At 38.2% G+C, this 16,324-nt stretch overlaps 1 protein-coding gene across 8 annotated transcripts in view; it reads left to right on the top strand.

The window, feature by feature from the left end:
• LUC7L2 (LUC7 like 2, pre-mRNA splicing factor) overlaps positions 1 to 16,324 on the top strand; it is a 67,148-nt gene that overhangs the window by 39,621 nt on the left and 11,203 nt on the right. For all 8 annotated transcript variants that reach the window (XM_050782265.1, XM_050782268.1, XM_050782266.1 and 5 more), the window contains 5 exons: positions 2,403 to 2,501; positions 5,858 to 5,968; positions 9,663 to 9,806; positions 11,416 to 11,592; positions 13,803 to 13,894. In XM_050782265.1, the coding sequence (XP_050638222.1) occupies positions 2,403 to 2,501; positions 5,858 to 5,968; positions 9,663 to 9,806; positions 11,416 to 11,592; positions 13,803 to 13,894 (623 nt within the window). The remainder of the gene's footprint in view (positions 1 to 2,402; positions 2,502 to 5,857; positions 5,969 to 9,662; positions 9,807 to 11,415; positions 11,593 to 13,802; positions 13,895 to 16,324) is intronic.

Genomic DNA, 16,324 nt, shown 5'->3' with positions numbered 1-16,324 from the left:
CAAAAAAAGAAGAACAAGTATTCAGAGAGTTAAAAGTCTGACTCATAATAAAACAAATAATAATAATTGTTTATTTGGCCCCATAATAAAACAAATCTATTTCTGCTGCTTTATGAAAAATTCCTCAGTTGATTGAAGTTGGTTCAGTCTTATTTTTGTCTTCTCTATTTATTTCTGTTCCCTGGCTTTTTTGTATAGCCTGGTTTTGAGATACTTATGTCTAATTTTCTTTTCTTTTTTTTTTTTTTGAGACGGGGTCTCGCTCTGTCGCCCAGGCTGGAGTGCAGTGGCCGGATCTCAGCTCACTGCAAGCTCCACCTCCCGGGTTTATGCCATTCTCCTGCCTCAGCCTCCCGAGTAGCTGGGACTACAGGCGCCCGCCACCTCGCCTGGCTAGTTTTTTGTATTTTTTTTAGTAGAGACGGGGTTTCACCGTGTTAGCCAGGATGGACTTATGTCTAATTTTCTCATATTCCTTTTGAAATGTGTTAGTACATAGAATGTGTTTTGGAGAGCAGTGGTTTGCTTTTAAAACCAGCCTTCAGTAGAGAATTCCTGCTTTGTTTATACTGTGTCCTCTTTGAGTTAGTTTTAGACAATATAAGTTTTTCTCAGTTGTGCCATACTGTAACCGTTACTCTTGACTACTTAAATTTTTAAATTGTCTGATTCTCTGCTCATACCTACTTATTTGTAAATTTATTATCTTGGATATGTAACTATAGGACTTCATATTTGTTTCTTTTAAATTTTATCTGGTCTCTTAATACTTTTGAATCTTGATCTCGTGAATTAACTATGCTTTTTAGTTGGGATATTTTACAAAATTAATTATCATACTTTTTATACATATTTAGATTGTTGACAAGTTAAATAGGCAGACTCATTTTTAGATACTGTATACAAAGCTAAGACTCAGACCTGTGTGCCATACTCTGTTCCTCTTCCCTGTTACCATGAACTTCCCTGTGATTAACAGTGGCATATAAATAAATAAATACTTTAAAGATCTGCCTTCTAAATCTTCTGTACAACCTGGAACATTACTTTTTGCCTTTTCCTAAGATTCATTTGCTTCTCCCTCTTGAGATCCAGTTTAATTGTATCCTCTTCAGAAAGGTCTTCTCTGACCAGCTCATCCCAAGTAGCCCCCCATAGTAATGGGGAGCATTGCTATTTTATTACATCATCTAACTTTGTTCATAGACATGATTCTTGTTATTTGTTTCCCCTCAAATAGAATGTAAGCTCCATGAAGTCAGACTGTCTCTGTCACTTAACTCTATATCCCTAGCACCTAAGATAGTGCTTACCACAGTGGGACCTTAATAGTCAAAGGAAGGAGAATGACTTGTACTCCCTTTTTACCAACCCTCCAGAGATTTTGAGGTATTCCAAGGGTGGTCACACCTCCAGTTGGAAAATCTCTGCCTTGCTTTGATCACCGATTAATCATAACTGTAATGATCTTGCATCTTGCCAATTTTTTCTCCTTATATTTTCCCCCAAAAAAAGTTTCATGGAAGTTGCCTAGATACATGTAAAAATGGATAGATTTTTAGATATTTTGTCTCAGATACGAGAAAAGCCTCTGGTTTGGTAAATAACACCTAATTGGAGTTTCCAAGTAGAAGGACCCTAGGTTCAGTAAGAGTATTTATTTCCCTGATACATGTTTATTGTAAGTGGGGTTAAATGCTTGTTCTCTGTGCACTTATATTGGGTATTATTAGTAAATCATCTCTTTACTAGTTTATTAGTCTTGTCCCCAGACAAGACTGTCAGAGTCACCAGTCTGTTTTGTTTTGGGTTTTTTTTAATTTATTTTTTATTTTTAAAAATTGAGACAGGTCTTAGTGTGTTGCTCAGGCTGGTCTCAAACTCATGGGCTCAAGCGATCCTCCTGCCTTGGCCTTCCAAAGTGCTGGGATTACAGGCATGAGCCACCATGCCCAGCCACCAGTCTGTTTTTTGAGGACTCCATCTTTATTTGAAAAATAAGATATTCTTCAAAGCGCATTGACATCGCAACGATTCAATTTATATATTCTTTTAGTTTGGTTTAAAATTAACTATCTTTTTTGTGTTGTGGAGCTAAATGAACTATGTTGTGATATAGAAGCTAGAAGCTTTTCTCAGATTCTGAAAAGCTTTTCCATATCCATTTATTGTTAAGTACAAGTGATCCCTGTTCCCATCTGTTGGTAGACAGAATTGGTGCCATTTTCTTCTTCTGACACCATGTTTTTTATTTGTCTATGAAATTTTGTAATTTGGGAGCCCCTACATAAAAAAGCATCTGTATGACTTAATATGTATTCTGAAAAGAACTGTGGTTGTTTATATATTTTTTTTAAAAATGTGTTTTTTTGTTTCAATATTATGTCTTTTTTCCCTTCCAGAGAATGGATCTTGGAGAATGTCTGAAAGTCCATGACCTGGCTTTAAGAGCGGATTATGAAATTGCATCCAAAGAACAAGATTTTTTCTTTGAACTTGATGTATGTGATTTTGCTTTAATGGTTTGTTATCTTTTGCTGTAAAACATGTGGATTAATCTCTCTTAATAAGAAAAACTCTTAGCAGTTTATCCTCTGTGGTTATATGAAGGGTAAGACTCAAGTAAGATCATGTACTTTCTTGACAACTCTTTTAAAAATATGAGGTGAGACTGTATTTTAAGAAAATGTGTAAAAGTCATATGATTCATATATTCTTTTGAAAATTAAGCATATTCTTCCCAACAAAGTAGTAATGATTAAGGAAATATCAAGCAAATGTAAGCAACTAATTAATAGTGTATATAAGGACGTATCTTTAGTAATATACTGAGTTTTTACATTCATATTTATTTTTATATCTACTTATATATATACATGTATGTATAGTTGGCCCCCCATATCTGTCGTGGAATCTGTAGAAGGAACCAATTGGGGATTGTAAATATTTAGCAGAAGAAAGGGATTGTTGCATCTGTACTGAACATGTACAGACATTTGTTCTTGTTGTTATTCCCCAAACATTACAGTATAACTGTTTACATAGCATATACATTGTGTTAGGTATTATAAGTAATCTGGAGGCAATTTAAAGTATATGAGAGGTTGTGTAATGGGAGATTATATGCAAGTATTACATCATTTTATATTAAAAAATGCACATTCATGGATTTTGGTATCCACTGGGTATCCTGGAACCAATCTTGCACAGATAGTGAGGGACATGCGTACAGGTGTTTGGAGGAACTTTTTTTTTTTTTTTTTTTTTGAGTCAGAGTCTCGCTCTATCGCCCAGGCTGGAGTGCAGTGGCGGGATCTTAGCTCACTGCAGGCTCCGCCTCCCGGGTTCGTGCCATTCTCCTGCCTCAGCCTCCCAAGTAGCTGGGACTACAGGTGCTCACCACCACGCCTGGCTAATTTTTTTGTGTTTTTAGTAGAGATGGGGTTTCACCTTGTTAGCCAGGATGGTCTCGATCTCCTGACCTCGTGATCTGCCCACCTTGGCCTCCCAAAGTGCTGGATTACAGGCGTGAGCCACCGCATCCGGCCGTTTGAGGGATATCAAGGACAATGTTTATAATGAAAAACCAAGCAATGGAAGACACCATTTAGATATCTAAAAGAGCCTGAAATGTAACTATATTGTTGCTTTTACATGAAAATCGTTTGCATAAAAATAAACCTTTTTTGCATATATATAAAGCATAACAATCAGCGTTACATAAAACATACTAATGTGCATAATCTTATGATATATTTTATTAGTGAAATAATAGATGTTTTAAATTTAGTTTTTAGGAGATAAACCAGTAAACAGGTCCTCCTGTCTTCTGAATATCCAACAATTTCTGCTAATGGAAATGAAATTGTTTTTGGAAATACAATTTACAACAAATTTTCCCTACTTTTTTGGTGGTTTTTGGCCTTGCGGAGTACTTTTATATTTATATTGTCTGATTTATCAATCTTTAACACATGGGCATGGTGGCTCCTACGCCTGTAATCCCAGCACTTTGGGAGGCCAAGGCAGGGGTGGATCACCTAAGGTCAGGAGTTTGAGACCAGCCTAGCCAACATGGTGAAACCCCATCTCTACTAAAAATACAAAAATTAGCTGGATATGGTGGTGGGTGCCTGTAATCCCAGCCACTTGGGAGGCTGAAGCAGGAGAATCACTTGAACCCGGGAGTCAGGTTGCAGTGAGCCTAGATGTGCCACTGTGCTCCACCTTGGGGGACAGAGCAAGACTCCGTCTCAAAACACAAACAGAAAAACCAAATCTATTTCATTAATTCTAAAGGCTTTTCTTTTTCTGAGGTGCTAAGAATTCTCTCCCGTGGTTTCTTCTGGCATATTTTGGCTTCATTTTATAGACTTTTCGCATTTATTCTGGTTTAAGGAATTGAGATATGGATCTAGTCACCCCCCAGCGTGACATAGCTACTTAGTCACCCAACACTATTTGCTAATTAGTCCATCTTTTCTCTCAGTGCTTTGAGATGCCACCTTTATCTTTACATAAGGAAATTTGAATAGATTTCTGTTGTGATTTAAAAAGTAAATTTCAAATTAATTAACTATTTTTATGTTATCACAGATAAAAGCTTTTTAAAACCTGATCCTTATTGCTTTTCACATTGAAGAAATTCTTGGGTTATCCAGCTGTTTTTGGAATTCAGTGTGTGCTGAATAAATTTGTATTTTTAGTTAAACATTTGTATCTTGAATTAGTTATATTTCTGTACAGTAAGATTTGGAAGTCCAAACTTGAGAATGAATTCTTAAAGTTTACTTTTAAATGAACTATTAATTATACACATTAATATGTGCCTCACAAATATCGTTTATATAAATATTGAATTTTTATAGTGTAGATATTGCTAAAATTCTCAGTGGTTTATTCTCTGAAAAAAGATAAGTTTTCCTAATGTGTGAGACTCTTGTCTCAAAAAAGAAAAAATTATAAAGCAGTTTGGAGAATTAAAAAAGGGTAAAAATGTCAGAAATGCTTATTGTTAGCATTTTGTATAGTTTTCCATTTTTTCCGTGTTTTTGTCCATTCAGATCTAGACTTGGCAGCAGATTTTTCTGTCTTTATTTTACAAAATTGGGATCTTACTGCATAACATTTGTAATTTGCTTTTTATTTACAAATGAATCCTGAACATTTCTCCATGTCCTCAAGTGATTTTTTTTGAGACACACAGTCATTCTGTCACCCAGGCTAGAATGCAGGGGTGCGATCTTGGCTCAGTGCAACCTCCACCTCCCAGGTGCAAGTGGTTCTCCCGCCTCAGCCTCCTGAGTAGCTGTGATTACAGGCGCACACCACCATGCCTGGCTAATTTTTGTATTTTTAGTAGAGATGGGGTTTCACCACGTTGGCTAGCGTGGTCTCAAACTCCTGACTTCAGGTGATCTACCTGCTTCGGCCTCCAAAGTGCTGGAATTACAGGCAAGACCCACTGCGCCCAGCTGCTGCTGCTTTTTTTTTTAATGACCTCACTCTGTCACCCACACTGGAGTACAATGGCATCATCAGGGCTCACTGCAGCCTCAGCCTCTTTGGGCCCAAGTGTTCCTTGTGCCTCAGCCTCCCGAGTAGCTGAGACTACAGGTGTGCACCACCCACCTGGCTAATTTTTGTATTCTAAGTAGAGGCAGGATTTCGCCAAGTTGGCCAGGCTGGCCTCAAGTGATCTGCCTGCCTTAGCCTCCTAAAGTGCTTGGATTACTGATGTGAGCCACCGTGCCCCACCATGGTAGCATTTTAAAAAGCAAAATGTGATTTTTGTATGAAGATATTTCTGAATAAAGTCGACTTTCTGACAGTAATTGTCTTTAATTAAACTTTGTAGGCCATGGATCATCTGCAGTCATTCATTGCAGATTGTGATCGTAGAACAGAAGTGGCCAAGAAAAGATTAGCAGAAACTCAAGAAGAGATTAGTGCTGAAGTAGCAGCAAAGGTAAGAATTTTAATCATTTCATTAGTACCAAGTATTGTTTCGACTCCTTTTAACTTTTTATTTTGAAATAATTAGATTTGCAAGAGATTGGAAAGACATATACGAAGAATTCTGTATACTCTCTTGTCTGCCCCAGTGTTAACATGTTACACAATGTAGTACAATATCAAATAAATTGACATTGGTCTAATCCTTATATTTGATTCAGATTTTGCCAGTTATGCATGCATTTATTTGTATATGCATGTCTGTATAGCTCTGTGCAGTTTTTTTGTTTTTGTTTTTGTTTGAGACAGAGTTTTGCTGTGTTGCCCAGGCTTGAGTGCAGTGTTGTAATCTTGGCTCGCTGCATTCTCCGCCTTCTGGGCTTAAGCAAGTCTCGTGCCTCAGCTTCCTGAGTAAGTGGGATTACAGGCGTTCGTCACTATTCCTAGCTAATTTTTTTTATTTTTAGCAGAGACAGAGTTTCGCCATGTTGGCCAGGCTGATCTCAAACTTCTGGCCTCAAGTGATCTGCCCACCTTGACCTCCCAAAGTGCTGGGGTTATAGGCATGAGCTACTACGCCTGGCCAGCTCTCTGTAGTTTAATCACGTGTAATTGCAACCACAATTAGGATGCTTAACTATAGCATTGCCACAAGGCTGCCTCATGTTACCCCTTTGATAGCTACATCCATCTTCACCCCCATCCAACATCTCTCACCTTGGCCATCGCTAACCTATTCTCTGTCTCTGTAGTTATGGTATTTCATGGAGTGTTATATAAATGAAATCCTGTGTACTCTTTTGAGATTTGACCTTTTTCATTCCATATAACTTTCTTGAGATTCATTCAAGTTGTTTGTATCAATTCATTCCTTTTTATTTCTCCATTGTACAGATATACCACAGTATTTTTATTTGCTTTTAAAAGCAAATGTTAAATGTCATATTTCACCTGTAAATTATAACCACAGTAATACATACATAAAGTTAACAGTAATTTTTTAATGTTATCCAGTATATGTTTATTTTTCTTATATAGAGTCGATTTGTTATTAGGATCCAAACAAGGTCTTCGATATTGCATTTTGTTGATGACTTATTACAACATAATTATATTCCAGTATGATCTAGTGTGTTTTATGAAAATGCAGAATGGGAGAAAAAGAGTTACCCAGGTGGAGTTTAGATGACAGTATTAAAATATGGTGTTCAGATATGTATATGCAAATGAAAATAGATTCCATCGTTTGAGAAGAGGGTTGCTTTTAGTCAGCCTTTTTTTTTTTTTTTTTTTTTTTTTTTTTTTTTTTTGAGACGGAGTCTCGCTCTGTCGCCCAGGCTGGAGTGCAGTGGCGCGATCTCGGCTCACTGCAAGCTCCGCCTCCCGGGTTCACGCCATTCTCCTGCCTCAGCCTCCCGAGTAGCTGGGACTACAGGCGCCCACAACCGCACCCGGCTAATTTTTTGTATTTTTAGTAGAGACGGGGTTTCACTGTGGTCTCGATCTCCTGACCTTGTGATCCGCCCACCTCGGCCTCCCAAAGTGCTGGGATTACAGGCGTGAGCCACCGCGCCCGGCTAGTCAGCCTTTTCTTAAAAGTTCTCTGAAGATGGGGACTGGAAAGACGGGCATCCTGAAGTACAAAGGATCTAGTATCTCATGGTTGGAAGAGATCTGTAAGTGAGCCTGAGTTGTATTGGTTGTATTGGTTATCCATCACTACAGAAATGCTGTATAACAAACCACCTCAAAGCTCAGTGACTTAAAACAGTAAGTATTTATTTAGCCCATGACTCTGCAGTCGATGATTTAGGCTGAACTTGACTGAGTAGTTATTCTTGTTTCAGCTGGGCTTACTCACATGCCTTGCAGTCCGCTGGAGGATGCAGAGCCATGCCCAGCAGGCTAGCCTGGCCGTGTTCTCATGGTGGTGGCAGAGGTGCAGAAGCATCAAGCCCCATCACACAGGCCTCTCCTTTAGTCATGTTTGCTACCATCTTAATAACCAAAACAAGTTCATGGCCAAATTCAGAGTCAGAGTACGATGGTACACAATTACATGGTCAAGGACATGGATACAGGGAAAAAGAGTTTTGGACAACAGTTTAGTTGTTCAGTAATGTATTTAAAGGAAAATACCATTTGGTAGAGAGGAAGGATAGTAATAATAGAATTAGGACTCTCACTGAGGGAAGAAATATCTTGGGTTGAAGGATATTTGAGAAGTAAAGATTATTAATTAAACCAGTAAACTGGTTTGTTGGGACAGGAAACTCATACCAAACTAAAACCTTCGGCCGGGTGCAGTGGCTAACACCTGTAATACCAGCACTTTGTGAGGCCAAGGTGGGTGAACTACTTAAGGTCATGAGTTTGAGACCAGCCTGGCCAACATGGTGAAACCTTTCTCTACAAAAACTGCAAAATTAGCAGTCATGGTGGTGCATGCCTGTAATCTCAGCTATGGGGGAGGCTGAGACAGGAGAATCGGTTGAACTCAGGAGGCAGAGGTTGTAGTGAACTGAAATCGTGCCACTGCACTCCAGCCTGGGGACAGAGCAAGACTCCATCTCAAAAACAACAATAACAACAACAAAAAATTAAAACCTTCTTTGCTAACATAATTGGCCATACAGCAAAGACTTTGTGGCCCAAGATAATGATTATATGTATGTTTTATGTGCCATTAGAACAGTAAGAATGAACTAAGTTGCTAGGATGATAATAGTGATAAGGAAGAGGAATGTATTCTTTCCCAAGGCAAGAGTTAATCTCAGTGGAAAGCTAAGGACTCAGAGTGGAGTTGCCAGGCAAGTATGCTGAAAATCAGTAAGGTGCTATGCAGTGTACATACAAGGCATATTTTCTCATTTCTCACAACTTTGTGGGATAGGTACTGTCTGTACTTCTTAGATGAGGAAATGGATTCAGGTATAAGTAATGTGGCCAAAATTACACAAATAGTAATTGGTTTAGCAATAAGTCAGATCTGTTGGACTCCTGAGCTTGATCCACCAATTCATTTCTTTAACTCATATTTGAGCCTAGGCTATTTGCTGAGCACTAGAGATACAAAGATGGGAAATACAGCTAACTGTCCTTAAAGTAGTATGATATTTATGAAAGGAACTGTCAAAAAAGATACAAAGGTGACACAAAGGAGAGAGTATGGCCATGTTTGCTGATGTGTTTAAGTGGGGCTGGGATGCAGTGAATGTTAGGAATGCTTTACAGAAATGACCCTTGAGTTGGATCTTGTTGGAATGAGTGAACATTCAGTAGGCAGACGAAAGGTAAGGGATCCCATCCCAGAAAGAAGAGTATATGCAAAGTCACAGAGGTAGAAAACAACAGGGTAAGTTTGGGAAACTATAGATTATGTTGTGAGGTAGAGGAGTAGCAAGAGATGGTTTAGAAAAGTACAAAGGGCCAGATCATGGAAGAAACGGTATTTTAAACTAGGAATACACCACCTCGCCAGAGGACAGAAAGTTATATTGGGCCCAGTAGTAGCCCTGACTTCATTGAGGTAAGGCAGGCAGGCTCGGAACATCCTGATGTCTCAGTTCATTTGGGATATGCTCCGAAAGCATTCTTTAACCTCATATTGCCTTAGATAACAAGTCTCTTCTCAGCAGTTCTGAAATATCTTGAAGTTTAAAATTCATTCTCTTGTTTATTCATGACCTGTTTTTATTTCTTTTTAGGCAGAACGTGTTCATGAGTTAAATGAAGAAATTGGTAAATTGTTAGCTAAGGTGGAACAACTAGGAGCTGAAGGGAATGTGGAAGAATCCCAGAAAGTAATGGATGAAGTAGAGAAAGCACGGGCAAAGAAAAGAGAAGCAGAGGTAAATTCTTAATAGTAGTAGACGAATTCTGCTTAATTTGGTAAGACTTAAAAAAAAAAGTAGTAGATGAAACTTTAATATCTATACTTCTCTAAGAACATGTATTTGAATGGAAATTATTGAACAGTTATTAAAGAGAAGTTGAACTAAAAGACAAAAACAAAACACGGAAAAAGCTGGTTGGGGTGGTATGTGCCTTTGGTCCCAGCTATTCCACAGGCTGAGGCAGTCGTTTGAGTTCAGTTCAAGTCCAGCCTTTTTTTTTTTTTTGAGATGGAGTTTCGCTCTTGTTGCTCAGCCTGGAGTGCAATGGCACAATCTCGGCTCATCGCAACCCCTGCCTCCCAGGTTCAAGCGATTCTTCTGCCTCAGCCTCCCAAGTAGCTGGGATTACAGGCCCACACTACCACACCTGGCTAATTTTTGTATTTTTAGTAGAGACAGGGTTTCTCCATGTTGGTCAGGCTGGTCTTGAACTCCCGACCTCAGGTGATCCACCTGCCTTGGCCTCCCAAAGTGCTAGGATTACAGGAGTGAACCACCGTGCCAGGCCATTTTTTTTTTTTTTCCTAAAGACAGTCTCACTCTCTAAGGCTGGAGTGCAGTGGTGCGATCTCAGTTCACTGAAACCTCTGCTTCCCGGGTTCAAGCGATTCTCTTGCCTCGGCCTGCCGTGTAGCTGGGACTGCAGGCGTGCACCACCATGCCTGGCTAATCTTCTGTATTTTTAGTAGAGACAGGCTTTCACCATGTTGGCCAGGTTGGTCTTGCTTTCCTGACCTCAGGTGATCTGTCCACCTCAGCCTCCCAAAGTGCTGGGATTACAGGCATGAGCCACCGCACCTGGCTGGTTTTTGTTGTTGTTTTTAAAATTAATTTTGGTAAATTTGTGTTTCACAAAATCTCTCTAAGTTGTATTTATTGATATAAAGTTGTTCATAATGTTCTCTTTTAATATCTGTAGAATGTTTGCAGTTCGTGTCTTCTCTTTTCTTGATTTATCTAGCTGGTCAGTTTTATTTTGTTTTTCAAAGAACCAGTCTTCTGATCTTATTGTTTTCTTGTTTTCTATATCATTGATTTCTGTTCATGTTTATTATTTCTTTCCTTATACTCCAGTGGAGAGAGGCCCTAAGGATAGAGGATGGGGATAAAGGGAACCTATAATTTTCATAACAAAATAGCCATGCTTTTGTGTAATTTTTTTTTTTTTTTTTGAGCTGGAGTCTTGCGCTGTCACCTAGGCTAGAGTGCAGTGGCATGATCTCGGCTCACTGCAACCTCCACTCCCCAGGTTCAAGCGATTCTCCTGCCTCAGCCTGCCAAGTAGCTGGGATTACAGGCACACACCACCATGCCTGGCTAATTTTTTGTATCTTTAGTAGAGATGAGGTTTCACCATGTTGGCTAGGCTGGTCTTGAACTCCCGACCTCGTGATCCACCCTCCTTGGCCTCCCAAAGTGTTGGGATTACAGGCGTGAGCCACCATGCCCGGCTGCTTTTGTGTATTCTTTAGAAAACATTTTGGTAGAAGCATAGTATATTGTATTTAATTGGATGACTTTTAGTAAGATTTATATGGTCATTGTTTTTCTCACTTTTGTTTAGGAAGTTTATCGGAATTCTATGCCAGCTTCCAGTTTTCAACAGCAGAAACTTCGAGTCTGTGAAGTCTGCTCTGCCTATTTAGGACTTCATGATAACGATAGACGACTGGCTGATCATTTTGGGGGTAAACTACACCTGGGATTTATTGAAATAAGAGAGAAGCTTGAAGAATTAAAGGTACATTGGTAAAATATTCCTCACTTTATCCTCTTGTTCTTTTGATCTGTATCAGTTGTCTTTTTGTACAATATTCTTGACTATGGTTCAGTAATATAGTAATCTAATGATGAATACTAAACAGTTTAGGATTACAGATGGAAATTCAAGTTGGTTTAGTGGATGCTGCCTGAGAAACAGACTTAAATATTATTCTGTTATTTTGGGAGTTACCATTTTATATTAGATATGACACTGAGTTAGGAATCTTTCAAACTAGTTTCTAATAGAGTCCTGTAAAATTTCATTGTTATCGTTCTTTTCAATAAGGTCAATAAGAATGTAATATTAATACAATATAAGAAGTTTGAGAAAATGAGCCCAATATTAATTTGAAATATTTTGCAATTCTTTACTAAATAACAAGCTTGCAGAATCTCTAGTTTTATTTTACGCTCCTGCTTCCACTTCAGAAAGGACTTACGAAAAAATTTATATATTTTTTTAAAGGGACAATCACTATTCAATATATAGGCTTTTGTGAGGAAAACAACATAGTTTTTACTCTTGTTTAGAGGGGATAAACGTGGTATTTTTATCATATTTGGTGGTATTTCTGAAGTGATAAAGATGAGTGTTCGTGGATATAATCTATTTATCTTTTAATATGCTGATAACTTTTTAAGAATTGTGGCACTGTAGTGTTTTTCCATGAATTGAGGACTAGCTGACAGATGGGAAACATGGGATAGTCATTTTCTTTGTAACTGTTATCACTGGAATTAACTCAAGGTCCATAGCATTTAAAATAATGTAGAATCAGAAAATGCCTATGGACATCTCCAGATTCGCAGGTAACGGTGGGCTCTTTTCAGTATTCTGAGTAGCTAGGGTGATCTCAAGTAATTTTTAAAAAATTTTCGAAAAGAGTCACTATAGCAAATAGTTATTGGGCTCCAAGTTAAAACTCCAGTGGTTCCTACTTGGGAATCTGCACATACAGACCTAGCAACAGAACTCAAGCATTTTACTCATATCTTTAAAAGCAGCAGCATCAGGATGGTAATTGGAAGTGACCTAAATATTTCCATATTAGAAATCACAGGGCATGGGAACTTGTAATGATTTATAATGGTTGATTTTTAAAAAAAAAATACAAGATAATACTAGAAAACAGAGGAGGAAAATCTTGTAGAAGTGACTTGGAAATGTCACTAAGAAATCATGAAAGGCTAGGTGCGGTGGCTTACGCCTGTAATCCTAGCACTTTGGGAGGCCAGGGCAGGTGGATCACAAGGTCATTAGTTCAAGACCAGCCTGGCCAATATGGTGAAATCCCGTCTCTACTAAAAATATAAAAATTAGCTGGGTGTGGTGGTACGTGCCTGTAGTCCCAGCTACTCTGGAGGCTGAGGCAGGAGAATTGCTTGAACCCAGGAGGTGGAGGTTGCAGTGAGCTGGGATTGTGCCCCTGCACTCCAATCTGGGCAACAGAGCGAGACTTTGTCTCAAAAAAAAAAAAAAAAAAAAAAAAAGCATGGAGCTGGGTATGGTGGCTCATGCCTGTAATCCCAGCACTTTGGGATGCCAAGGTGGCCAGATCACTTGAGGCCAGGAGTTGGAGACCAGCCCGGGCAACATGGTGAAACCCTGTCTCCACTAAAAAATATTAATACAAAAATTAGCTGGGTGTGGTGATGCACGGCTGTAATCCCAGCTCCTCAGGTAGCTGCAGCTAGCAGGTGGAGGTTGCAGTGAGCTGAGATGGCGCTACTGCACTCCAGTCTGGGCAACAGAGTAAGACTCTGTCTCTAAAAAAATAATAATAGTAAGATCGTAGGCTGGTCTCAGTGGCTCGCACCTGTTAATTCCAGCACTTTGGGAGGCTGAGGTCGGAGGATCACTTGAGCCCAGGAGTTGTAGACCAATCTGGGCAACATAGCCAGTTTCTGTCTCTATTTTAAAATAATTTGTTTTCATTAAAAAAAAAAAAAATAGAAATCATGGAGAAAGGTGAAATTTTACACATTTTCCACAAAGTGGGGAAAGATGATGGAAAGAAGACTTGTAAGCCTAATGATTATTTCTGGCAGTAATTCAAATTGAATTGTTATTAAACAGATTTTGACAGCAGTTGTACTGTATTAGAAACCAGATACTGTAAAGTTTAGGATAAAGCTGATTAAGAATGGACTCAGTAAATATGCTCCTCATTTATTACCATTTTTAAGAGAGTCGTAGCTGAGAAGCAGGAGAAAAGAAACCAGGAACGGCTGAAACGAAGAGAAGAAAGAGAAAGAGAAGAAAGGGAGAAGCTGAGGAGGTATGGAGTAATGGGCCAAGTAATTGAAGTTGAATCTCTGGTTCGAAAAAGAGATACAATTGATTTTAAATTTTAGATGGTGATAAATCTGTTATGGGATGTGGGAAACTTCTGCTTACTTTAAAAAATATTACTGTGCGAATTATATAAATGTTTAATTATACAAGTATCATAACTCTTGGCCATTTAACGGAATGTGGTTTCCTTTAAAATGTGTGGAAGAGTGAATAAAGAATGCTTCATATCTTGTAAGATTTATAACAAAATCCTTTTCTAGCCCTTTGATTTTTCATATTGGGCTAGGTTTGCACCAGGTTAGCATAGAATTATTTTTTTATGATGTATTTTGTGAATAAAAGGTTTAAGGGTGATTGTTTCATTGAAGGGTTTATTTTACATTGATCTTTGGTTCGTTATTTCCTCAATTCTAGGAGCCATAACCTGTTAAAAAGTCTATTAGTAATACCTCAATGTATATAATTCCTCTTACATTGATATTTATTAATTGATAAAATCTTATAATTCTTAGTATTTGGAATGTCTAAACATTCTTCTGAGTCACTTTTACCCATTGGCAGCTAAAATCACATAGCATCATGGTGGCAACATTTTTTTGTAACTCATCTTTATAACTTTTTCAGCAGCTTTAGGATGGACAATTATATCACAAAGGATTTGCCTGTAGTCCTAATTTATAGTGTTCCCTGAATCATATTACATTTATTTTTTTATTTATTTTTTTCTTTTTTTTGAGACGGAGTCTCGCTCTGTCGCCCAGGCTGGATCACTGCAAGCTCCACCTCCCGGATTTATGCCATTCTCCTGCCTCAGCCTCCTGAGTAGCCCGGACTACAGGCACCCGCCACCGCGCCTGGCTGGTTTTTTGTATTTTTTAGTAGAGACGGGGTTTCACCATGTTAGCCAGGATGGTCTCGATCTCCTGACCTTGTGATCTGCCCGTCTCGGCCTCCCAAAGGGCAGGGATTACAGGCTTGAGCCACCGTGCCTGGCCCATATTACATTTAATGTCTGAAAGTTAAATACTTTCTCTTCAGAGTTAGCAGATGTGCTTAAGCTAATTAAAACCCTTTGTAGTATTAGGTTATGCTCACTTCCTTCAATCTTTGAGCATATTATACTCAGTATATTTCAAGAAGTTTGAACAGAATTTATGTTACATGGCTTATAATCAGGTAATCTTTTTGCACCATAATGACAATGAAACAAAACTATATGTCTATATGGTTCCTTTTCAGGGGAAGTGATGTCAGTCCTCTATTAAGAGAGAGAGAGTTCTTCATTTACCATAAAGTTTACCTCAGAGCTTTTATCTACTTGTTCTTTTGTGTACACTAAGTCCTTATGGGAATGTTGCCCACTATTCTAATATATAAGTGGAATTTTCAGTAATAATTGGGAATCTCATTTTAAGATTCAATTGAGGTGACAGTAACATGGAACAAAATTTCTTTGCAGGACTACATTTTCACATTTGTAGATGATGAAAAAGTATATCACATCTTACTCCTTTGTTTGCCAAATGGCAAGTTTCTTTTGACAGTGATTATACAATGCAAATTTCAGAAATGTTAAAATAAGTTGTTGAATCTGTGAGCTTAAATACGGAAGTACGGAAGATGAGGAAATTAGAAACTAGTATAAAATTATACAAGATGGGATAAACGAAAAAAATCAGTCATTTACTGGGTGCTTATTGTATGCCAGGCACTGTAGTAAGGAATTTATCCATATTCATCTAATCTTTATAAACCCCACCCCCACTTCACCCCGGTAAAATTTATATTAGTATCCCTCTTTTGCTAGTGACAGACTAAGCTGAGAGAGGATATATAACTTACTCAGGTCACACAGACAGTGAATTGTAGAACCAGAAATAAAACTCAAATCTGGCTGATCTCAAAGCCATGCTTTCAACAATGCTATGTATCATCCAAAAAAAAATAATCCCTGTGGTGTTCTACTAACCATAATATTCACTTTACATTTTATTGAGTGTTAACTGTGTGCTAGGAAATGTGACAAGTGCCTTATGTAGAGTATCTCATTTCATTTGAAGAAACATGTTGTAAAATTGAACTAGGTGTTCTAGAGATTATATTATGAGGTTGTAGCTCCGAGAGTATATAGATCTCAGACCATAGAATTTCACTCTTCCCAGAAGAGAAAAAAGAAATGACAGATATAAAATAATTTTTTCCAAGCAGTTAAGTGGTTTCTGAAAAATTAGCAAGTTGTGATATATAGGTTGAGCATCCCAAATCCAAAAAATCAAATCCAGTGAGCCTCAAAATCTGAAACTTTTTGAGTGCTGACAGCATTTAAAGGAGGTGCTTATTAGAGCATTTCAGGTTTTGGTTTCTGGATTTAGGGATGCTGAACTAGTGAATTATAATGCAGACACTTCAAATT

The sequence above is a fragment of the Macaca thibetana genome, chromosome 3 (genome assembly GCF_024542745.1).
Source record: "Macaca thibetana thibetana isolate TM-01 chromosome 3, ASM2454274v1, whole genome shotgun sequence".
Lineage (NCBI taxonomy): Eukaryota > Metazoa > Chordata > Mammalia > Primates > Cercopithecidae > Macaca > Macaca thibetana.
Note: the sequence above shows the minus strand (reverse complement) of the source record. Positions and strands in the feature narration are given on the sequence as shown.